Source organism: Sinohyriopsis cumingii, chromosome 14 (genome assembly GCF_028554795.1).
Source record: "Sinohyriopsis cumingii isolate HCF-2022 chromosome 14, ASM2855479v2, whole genome shotgun sequence".
NCBI lineage: Eukaryota > Metazoa > Mollusca > Bivalvia > Unionida > Unionidae > Sinohyriopsis > Sinohyriopsis cumingii.
The window spans coordinates 27976705-27987616 of NC_142974.1; the positions used below are offsets into that span (position 1 = coordinate 27976705).

General features: G+C 37.5%; 1 protein-coding gene across 1 annotated transcript; it reads right to left on the reverse strand.

Moving 5' to 3' along the window:
- Window positions 1–1019: 1019 nt before the first annotated feature.
- LOC149783482 (uncharacterized) lies at window positions 1020–5380 on the reverse strand. Its single transcript, XM_089932848.1, has 3 exons — window positions 4723–5380; window positions 3200–3379; window positions 1020–1783 (listed from the first exon to the last, which is right to left on the reverse strand). Exons 1-3 carry the CDS (start codon window positions 5378–5380, stop codon window positions 1020–1022), a joined length of 1602 nt encoding a protein of 533 aa, XP_089788974.1.
- Between the last annotated feature and the right edge of the window lie 5532 nt (window positions 5381–10912).

Genomic DNA, 10912 nt, shown 5'->3' on the forward strand with positions numbered 1-10912 from the left:
GACCTACATGTACGTGTACTTTATCTTCTAAGACTTATCCGTATTAAAATATTCTCTATCATTGAAGGGTAGCTCTATTCCAACAGACTTATTTGTTATGGCTCTGAATCACTAGCTTTTGTCTGACCAACAGTCCCCGCAGAGTTTGTAGGTCATATTTCGCTTCATTGCCGACAGCCAGACAAAACATTATGACAAAGTCACTAGACCGCTTGCCAGAAGGACATTAAGTAAACCTCTGTGCATTATTCGTTTTCTGACCAGAGAAAGATGAAATGAATCAACAAGTAGTCGTATTAAGTGTACTATTATATATTACTAGGCTAGCAAATTGCTTACAGATTTCCTTAATTTTTATATATTTGTCATTAACCTAAGGGAATTACTTTGTGAGTTCAGATGCATCTATACTATGTTAATTGTATCTGGTTCAAACGTTTACTAAATAGATAACAAATTTAACATATAGTCTTATTTCTAGAAATAAACGCACGTTAGTGCAACTTTTGATGTGAGTAAGCTTTCTTTACTGCCTGATTTTCTAGAATATATCCTGTAATTTAAAGCAAACGATCTTGAAGTTAAACTTAATGAACATTTTATTTTCTATTTAGGCTTTATTGATGCTTTCTACCGAATAAGTGTATCATTCTTCATAGACCAGTGGATCTTAATACAAACTCGGAGCAAAAGCTGTACGGATTTGCGACCACAATAAAAGACGCTAATACCTTGTTGCCTCAATTGGTGTAGTGATGCCTTCATGTGCAACAGAACAATGCCATTAACTTCGATTGCCACCAACTCACGATATATATTATTATATAGGTCAGCGTTGAAGTCTTTTCTTTATATATATATATATATATATAATAGATTAAATGAGTTATTTTAATTGTAATCATTTTCTTTTCTATAATATCCTCTTAAACATTTAGGAAACTTTGTACAATTTCTTTGTATGGGTGTGTTTGTATTACAAAGAATTTCCTTTGTATCGGAATATGCGCTATCGTCTTTTAAAGCTTTGTGCTAATTGTTTGTACCTTTATTGAATTGGGCTCTGTTTTGTGATCATTTTGGCGACGTAATGTCCATATTCGCTGCTTCTGAATGGGTATTAATAGAGTTAAAAAACTACCACCGAGAACACAAATTCCAAGGGTCCAAAACCATCGACTAGGGTCTGAAACTACCATGTCTGCCCAGATTGTGTTCCATACAATGGCACCCACATTTCCGCCTGCACCAATCAGCCCCGATATAACACCAACACGACGAGGATTAAGATATGGAACGAGAGAATAAGTCGATCCGCAACCCATTTGGACGAAGATACTGAAAACAACCATGACCGCAATAGCTAAAGGTATCGTAGTCATCTGACTGAAGATAATCAACATTATACCTTCAGCTGCGAGGCATATCAAATGAGCGAGCAAGCGCCCCGATATCGCTAAATACCTATATAGCACGTCAGAAAATACTCCACCTAAAGCTCGTGCGAAAAAATTCATCAGACCAAACAAAGATGCAATGAGACTTGCAGTATTATCGGAGAGGATACTACAGTCATTAGTGGCCGGCAAATGCGTAGACATCGTTGTAATGTTCGTCAGGTTAAACAACGGAACGTGCGTTTCGGAGGTTGACGTACAATTTTCTTTCTTGAAGCGATATAAGAAATATAAGTTCATAACAGTATCGACAGATATTTCTACCCCAAAGGAGAGTCCGTAGTGAAGAGCCAAAACAATAACCGTAAAATACATCCAGTAGTTTTCTGCAACACAGACATTTCTTCTACAGCTCCTTTCAGCACCTGAAAAAAAATCCCGATTGTAAAACGTTTTGAGAAACGAGAATTTGTTCTTTTAAGTGTGTGTCCTAAAACAATGTCAGATAATGATTTGTCAGTTTTTTGTTAATTACCTAAATTATGTTGGTTTATATTTATCAAGTGGCAACCGTTCTTATAATGACCTTACAGGTGCTTTTCTTTAACTTAGATATTTTGCCGTATCCATTGAAAATGTTAAACACTATTATATTTTTCTTCGTAAAGCATCATCTGCGTTCGAAACTAAAAGGTCCACCAAAAAAAAAAAAAGACTGCGTGATATCAAGTGCTGAAATATTTCTAGCTATATTTGAGATTGTCATGTGTTACCCTCCAAATCCTTGCCATTTGTACCTATTGTATACTTCCTTAAGCTACCTTCCAAATCGTTGACATTCGTACGTATTGTATATTTCCTTGTGCTACCTTCCAAATCGTTGTCAGTTGTAAGTGTTGTATATTTCCATATTTACATCATACGGGTTATTTTTGCTTCAACCTCAATTCCTCACCTACGCCAACTCCCATCGTAGTCTGCACATAACCTCCATTCCTCATCTACGCCAACTCCCATCGTATTCTGCAAGCATCCGCCATTTCTCACCTACGCTAACTCCCATGGTAGTCTGCAAACAACTTCCATTCCTCACCTACACCAACTCACATTGTAGTCTGCACACATCCTCCATTCCTCAACTACGCCAACTCCTATCGTAGTCTGCACACATTCTCCATTCCCCACCTACGCTAACTCCAATCGTATTCTTCACATAACCTCCATTCCTCACCTACACCAACTCCCATCGTAAATGGCACACATCCTCAATTCCTCACCTGCGCCAACTCCCACCGTAGTCGGCACACATCCTCCATTCCTCACCTAACGCTAACTCCCATCGTAGTCTGCACATTTGGATGATTTTGCGCGGAACCTAGCACTTAACCCTAAGTATGTAAGATTATGGACGAGTTAGACTAAAGGAAACGTTAGCAGTTATTGATGAAGTGACCTGACATTTCATTTGCGTGATTTTTCACTTCAAGGAACTTTTTTGAAACAGATTTTAGTCATGTTTCGTAAACAACAGATTGTTCCATGGGATCCTTAGATGCTTGACAATAATGCAGGCTTTAGCAGTGATTCGACAGATTATGTAAACTGCCAAATCAGAGCCTCAGTAGTATTGTTTAGTGTTAGAAAATAAATTGTGTCGGTATAAAGTCTCCAATAATATTTTTTTTACACATATATTCACATCGAAATGTAGCCGTAGAAAGTTTTGTTCATGCGATTTCAAAATTTAAAACTTAAAGGTGAGGATAATTTACCTTCTTTAGCCATTGGATTCATTTCCACACCAATGATCATTTGTTCAGCTTTTCTGTCTCCTTCTTCCGTTTTATCTCCCATATCATCCTTTTTGTCATCGTTATATGCAGTTTTACTCATCACAGCCACGTCAAGATTCACCTCCGGGAGCTTGCGCTGGGACCAGTGTCCTTGAGGACAGTCGTCAGTCGTCCAAAGTATTAATATACCTAAACATGGAAATATTGAAGTCGTTAGAATTTTCTTAGTGACTACTTTATATGCTGATTTTAAACAGGTTTCTCGATGGGGCTGATACAGGTTCTTAGGTACAAAAATTACCTCCCCATTTTGTAAATATAGGGTCGGTCTTTGTAAATACTCCCTCCCAGACCGCTAAAGGGATTTTATTTTAGTCTTGATGCGTTGATGTCCATCGAACCAAATAAAGGGTTCTATTTTGTAGCCTTGACGATCATAGCCCTATGCGGCCACTGTAGATCTGATATTTTGTGGCCATGATGATCACATCCCGATGAGGCCACCGTAGACCTGATATTTTGTAACAATGATGGTCATCTGTATTTGAACTTTCCAAGACGTGAAATGCCCTTGCAATGAGGATCAAACCCCATCGGACTAATTTAGGGATTATATATAGCCATCACGATTATATATAAATCCGACAACGACACATATTTTGTAACCATGATAAATAAAGAAGATCTGATATTTGTTGAAAAATAAATTACAGCCTTATATCTAGAGAAAACCTGTTTCAATCAGCATAAATGGATATCTATTTTAAAAAATAAAAATTGATTACTGTCCCCGGGTAATTTACTTTTATATTTATGCTGGGGTTTAGTTTTGAAGGGGTGGGTTTTCTTTTTCCATAAAACAATGATTTAATGTACTTGATATAATTTAATTTTTAAATGAGGACACGAGACCTATACCTAAGCCACAAATATAAAATAAGTATGTTCTTTCATACGGATGGCCCTTTATGTGAAAAGGAAAGTTTTTGTAATAAACATTTTATCTTGATTATTTGCTCTTAACATTATTCATGGTAGAAACAATATCAATAATAGCTACAACAGCAATACTAGTATCAGAATGAACAGTACAAATGGTTTGTAGCGTTTTTAAAGTTTTAACGTCGTTTTAGTAGCGTAGAAGTGCAAATAAAGTTGTACAAGTCTTTGTAGAACGAGCAGGAGAAGTAGCCATTGAAACTGTTTTGTCTGCAGCATTAGAGTTGATTAAAGTAGTATAATTAATTAATTTAAGGCTTTCAAACTCTTGCTTGACTAATCTGAATGGATGTAAATAATGCGCATGCATTTTCTCATGGAAACATTTGTAAGTTCATTTTTGTTGCATGTAAATGATTCAGACAAGTAATACAAATTAGAATTAGTTTACTCTCTACCTTCATCTTTATCGGTCAGAGCAATAAAAAACAAGCAAAAACCTGAAAAAAGTACATAAAGCATAACAGGAAACAGTCGACTCAGACCGAATTTCGTTGGGCCATTAAATATGTATATTGTTTGGAAAAGCTCACCGAGTCCGAGACAAAGTGCTGCTGGAATGACGAGGGCAATTTTCCATGCTAGATATTCATCCGCTCCGCATATCTTGGCCAGTTCAAACAGAGCTGGCATGAGTAAGAAGGTGGCGCCACCACCAAGATTTCCCCATCCAGCAACAAAAGCGTTGGCCGTCCCGACGATCTTTTGGTTGAACATTGCCGAGGTCCAAAACTGGCATGGTATGAATGTAGCCCCTATAATTCCGATGAACAGACGGACGATCAGTAATCCTCTGCCATCTCGAATTAAACCTGACAACGCTATTGGAAGTGATCCCAGTACCATAATAGCTGACATCATGCGTCTTGGACCAAATTTGTCGCACAGCGGACCGATACAGACTCGTGCAAAAATCGTCACCGAGACGCTTGCAATTCCAGAACGTGCAATTTCCACCTTTGAAAGACTAAGTTCTTTTGCTATTATAGGAATTAGAGGTTGAATGCTAAACCATGATGTAAAGGCTACAAAGAAACAGAACCATGAGGTATGGAATCCTCGCATATGTGGTCTAGTGATACTGAAAAATCGGAATGATTTGGCTTTCCCAAACTCGTCCTTAGATATTGATTTCGCATGTATCTTCCTTAGGATTCTTTGGCACAAACTGGAGCCTTTCTTGGATAACATCTTTCTGAAGAAGGGACGTGACCTGTTGATATTAAAACAAAATGAAATGTATTTGAACGTTTTCATTAAAATGAATAAAATTTTGTAATTCCTATACAATTACCATTAGATATTCTTTAGCAGTTCACGTTGATTAACATTTGACACATTAATGCAGTGAGAATTTTGCGATTTTTAGGTTTATTATTTATTTTATTTTATTTGCATTTAGCAAACAACAAAACTAAACGTTTAAAATATAAAGAACGAGAGCCTGCTTCTAGCAGAAAATAAAACCAAGATTACTGGAGTCAGTCAATTTGCTGAGAAATGTTGAACTGCAGTTAAACTGAAATGTGTGTTGACCACTGTCGTAGGAGAATAACGGTGAATAACGATTTAATTTTTTTTCAATCTATCCAAAGGGTACTCTCTGTATCGTATATGATACAACCATCTGTGGAAAGGTGGTTAACGTCGATGCTCAAGTGTAATATATGTGTTGCGGCTTGTTTGTTTTGATGGGGATAATGAATAGAGAACCCAAGAGGTTTAAAAATGACCTAACATTTCCAGAGTTATCTATCTCATATTTACCATGAATGGATATATATATATATATATATATATATATATATATATATATATATATATATATATATATATATACAACCCGATTTTTATTTCTGTCTTTCTGTGTATCCCTCTTAGCACACCAGAGGTCGCGAGTTCGAAACTCAGTGCCGCATCCAAAATATTTGATGTTTAGATTCAAACTTTCTTTTAGAATCGCTTATCCAGTTTTTGTTTAATTATCTTTTTACATTTTTATTCCATTCTTGTGTTGAAATTTTCTTTTCTAACTCCCGTCCTTGGACCAATAATTCTTTGTCCATTGTTAACCGGTTGCCAATCAGGAAGTCGCTAGTTCCAAACTCGCGGCGGAATCCCTAAAGTATTTGAAATTTTTGTTGTACTTTTATGTTCAAACTTTCATATAAATTCGCTCATCTCAATTTTTTTTATAATTTTATCCTTTTTCTAATTTCCGCTCAAATTTATGTTTCTGTGTCGCGGCTGCCAACCACGAGGTCACGAGGTTTAAACATGTGGTGGCATACTAATTTTTCTTTTATGTCTTTTTATGTTCAAACATTTGTTTCTTACTATTTTGTATTGCCATCATTAAACGGGCAAATAGCCTATTTTTTAACAGAGAGAATTTTGGTATGAATACAGGATCTTCTTTAAATAGTTGTCTAAAAGAATTACTACAAGGAACGTCCGATATGAAATTAAGACAGGTTGTTGTCATATATTTGCGTTAGGCAATGTTGCGAATATTTTTATAAGTACTGTATTACAAAGTTAATATTACCTATGCAATTGATGTCGAGTAAGAATCAAATAAAAATTATGAAAGGACTTGCTCTTTACAAATTAAGAATATGTTTATTAAAGGACGATATTAACTGATCTCTATACCGACGTAAATCTCGTGAATAAATAACTATTTTCGTCTTTACTTTCACCAACGCTTAACAATAATACATTAAATGTTCCTCAAATTCCTCAGATTCCTAGATCATATCTTATAGTCCAAGGAGCCTCATTAACAGGTCTTAATATAGACCCGTTAAAAAGTCTCTCAATGTCAAAAGTTCACACATTTGTATAGCTATAAGCTTATTATGTGCAATCTGTGAGACACGAGTTGATATGTGTATGATGTCTGGAAGCCTTGCCAGTGATACGATTCTTTTTTCATTTCTTCTTTCTTTCTTTGCCAGAGTCTACAGGATATGCTTGCTTATCTTTAACACTGTCCTACTTTTCTACGAAGTTCTTTTTACGTGTAGGAATGATATATTTATCATTCCATATATAGCAAGAACAGATAGATAACTTCAACGTTACTTCTTTTTAAAGTGAACATTTTTGGAACCTCTATCGGATAGCATCACTGAATTGCTTTTATTGACAATAAAAAAGAAATATACAAAATTGTCAATTATATAGTTATATGAGATTGGAATGATATATCCACAGATTTTATCCCGGCCTCGCACAACAATTATCTAACCTCGTCGACCAAAGACAGAAACATTATCATAGTTTGTTTTCTGACGTCACGTTCCAGCTGTTTTATATTCAAATATGTATCTCTAAGGGTTCTTCTGTTAAATCTTGTTTTGAGTAAATTGGTACATTATGTATTTTTGTGCAACTGTCTGGTTATTTCTACTTTAAAATGTTTACTATGATTAATAAAACAAAATATGAATTAAAACTATAATGAAGACATAACAGGACAAAAAAGGAAATGTAGAAGGAACATACATACATACATACATACATACATACATACATACATATATATATATATATATATATATATATATATATATATATATATATATATATAAATTATATATGATAATCAATCTCAGAAAATTGCTAGAGTATAAATGAAATAAAATCTAAGTATCCCTCTTTGCTAAGCCACCGCAGCTAAATTACGTTTGGTGGTAGGGCCATTGTTGAAATTTGAGATAAGGTGATTTGTCCAATGGGGACAACGTAGAACAAATATAGACCTTTAACTACTCAGCTTTCATGCTGTATAACATCTAACACATTGTACGTATAAAACTACAGCAACCGTCAAAAATTCAATATATCGGAACTTATATTTGACAATTACTAATTGTCTATGAATTCAGTGTTTGGTGATGGTTGCGATCACAGGGAGGAAAGTTATGTTCAGATCTAGAATAGAATTGACCGTCCCAGGACTGGAATAATAACAAGTGAAAGAAGAATTAAAAATTTGGGATAAGCGAGTTTTAATTATCTTTTGCACATAGCAATACATACAAGTATTAAAAAATTATGCAGCCACTAATTTCGAGCAACCTGGACATTCATCATGACAAATATGGGCGAAAATAACGAAAAAGTAAAAAAATATATAAATAAAAAAATTTGGACGTACGACTTTAAAAGAAACTTTCAACCTCTTGTTTGGTAGCCACGACACACAGAAATACAAATGTGGAATAAAACATAAACAAGTTGTGGTGAGGGAGTCAAAAGAAAGTTTGAATATAAGATCTTTTAAAAAATTTAAAAAATGGGATATCGCTGCGCGTTTCGAACTCGCGGGGTTTTGTTTGGTAGCTGGGACATTGAAAATGACAAATTTAGATGAGAATAAATAAAAAGGAAAACTAAATAAGAGCTGAGAGAGTTTAAAAGAAAATTTGAACACACAACTTCAACAAAAGTTTTCAAAAGTTTGTGATGCCGCCTCGAGTTTCAAACTTTCTACCGTTTGTTTGGCAAACGAGACACACAGACAGACAATTGTGGGCGGGATCGAAAAACATATTGGGATAAGCCAGCTTAAATGACAGTTTAAACACAACAAAAATTCAAATTTTGAGATACTGCCGTAACAATCGAACTGAAAAAGTCTTTTTTGGCAGCCGAGTCAAAAAAGACAGTTAATTGTCTTTCCTAGGCCTGGAATGACAAAAAGAAAACCTTTTAACATGAAAATAGACAAAGTAAAAGCAAACTGGATTGAGCGAGTTTAAAGGAAGTTGAACCTAACAAAACTATAAAACAATTGGGATGCCGCCGCTGGTTTCAAACTCGCGACCTCTATTCTGGCAAGTGGAAAGAAATACACATCTGGAAGATTATATATATATATATATATATATATATATATATATATATATATATATATATATATATATATATATATATATATTCAAGGTGTCAATCAATAATTTTAGATCATGCCATCATGATTTTGATGGAAATAACTTATAATCGGCCTGTAATCATCATTTGGCGACTCGGTCTCGAAAGACCATGCGAATAGCGCCCTTGGGGTTGCCTGTCTCTGTTGGCAACGTCTGCTGTGGCTGTTCAGGCCTATACGTGAGTGACAGTCCCTACTGCAGTTGGTGCAGACATACTGGGAAGTCTGCATTACTGTGGTTGCTGTTGCGTTCTTCTTTCTCTTACGTTTCTCTGCCACCAACTGGCCTCTCCTCGCATCAGCGACTGATATGCCATTGTTTACCATCAGTCTCCAGGTGCCTCGGTCCTCAGCCAGCTCTTCCCAGCCATCGGGTGAAATGATGCATGCCTTCATGTCCCTCTTGCACACATCTTTGAAACGGAGTGAGGGGCGTCCGACTCTTCTCATGCCAGTGGCCAGCTGTCCATATGAGATGTCCTTTGGCAGCCTTCCATCCTCCATGCGTCGGACGTGACCCAGCCATCGAAGACGGCGTTTAATTAGCAGGGAGTACATGCTGGGGGTACTTGCACGCTGCAGGATCTCGCTGTGTGGAACACGGTCTTGCCAGCTGATTTTTAGGATGCGTTTTAGGCACCGTATATGGAAGGAGTTGAGCCGGCGTTCTTGCCTCATGTAGGTACTCCACGTCTCACTTCCATATAGAAGGGTGCTAAGAACGCAGGCCTGGTAGACTCGGACCTTGGTGTGCTCTGTCAGCGTGTTGTTTTCCCAAACCCTCTTTGTTAATCGAGCCATGATGGTGTTTGCCTTTCCAAGCCTTCTGTCCAGCTCCATATCAATCGAGAGAGTGTTGCTGATGGTTGACCCTAGGTAGGTAAAGTTGTTGACTGCTTCCATGGTGACACCGTTGATTTTGATTGAAGGGGCAATGGTGGTATCTTGCACGCTGACATTTGTTTTTTCCAAGCTGATTGTGAGACCAAAGTGCGTGCAGGCAACAGCAAAACGGTCTCCCAGTCTCTGGAGGGCTTCCTCGGTGTGGGCCACAAGAGCTGCGTCATCTGCAAAAAGCATCTCCCTGATGAGCACAGCTCTCACTTTGGTCTTTGAGCGCAGTCGTGCCAGGTTGAACAGGCTCCCATCAGACCTGGTGTGTAGATATATGCCATCCGTGGACGTGTCGAAGGCGTAGGACAGGAGCAGGGAGAAGAAGATCCCAAAAAGTGTTGGTGCCAGCACGCAGCCCTGCTTCACACCACTGTTAATTGGGAAGGAAGTTGAGGATGATCCATCATACAGGACTGTTCCCTTCATATCTGCATGGAAAGAGATTATCATGCTGAGGAGTTTTGGGGGGCAACCGATCTTACTCAGAAGTTCAAAAAGGCCCTTCCTGCTGACCAAGTCAAAGGCCTTGGTGAGGTCGATGAACATCATGTAGAGTGGTTGACCTTGCTCTCTGCTCTTCTCTTGGAGTTGTCGTAGGGAGAAGATCATGTCTGTCGTCGACCTGCCTGCTCTGAAGCCGCACTGTGATTCCGGGTACACACGGTCTGCCAGCAACTGCAGCCTGTTGAGTATGATGCGGGCGTACACTTTACCAACAATACTCAAGAGCGAGATCCCTCTGTAATTATTACAGTCACTGCGGTCGCCCTTGTTTTTGTAAAGGGTCACAATTGTGGCATCACGCATGTCTTGGGGGACTACTCCTTCCTCCCAGCAGCGGCAAAGTAGCTCGTGCAGTGGTTTAATCAATGCTGGTTTTCCACGTT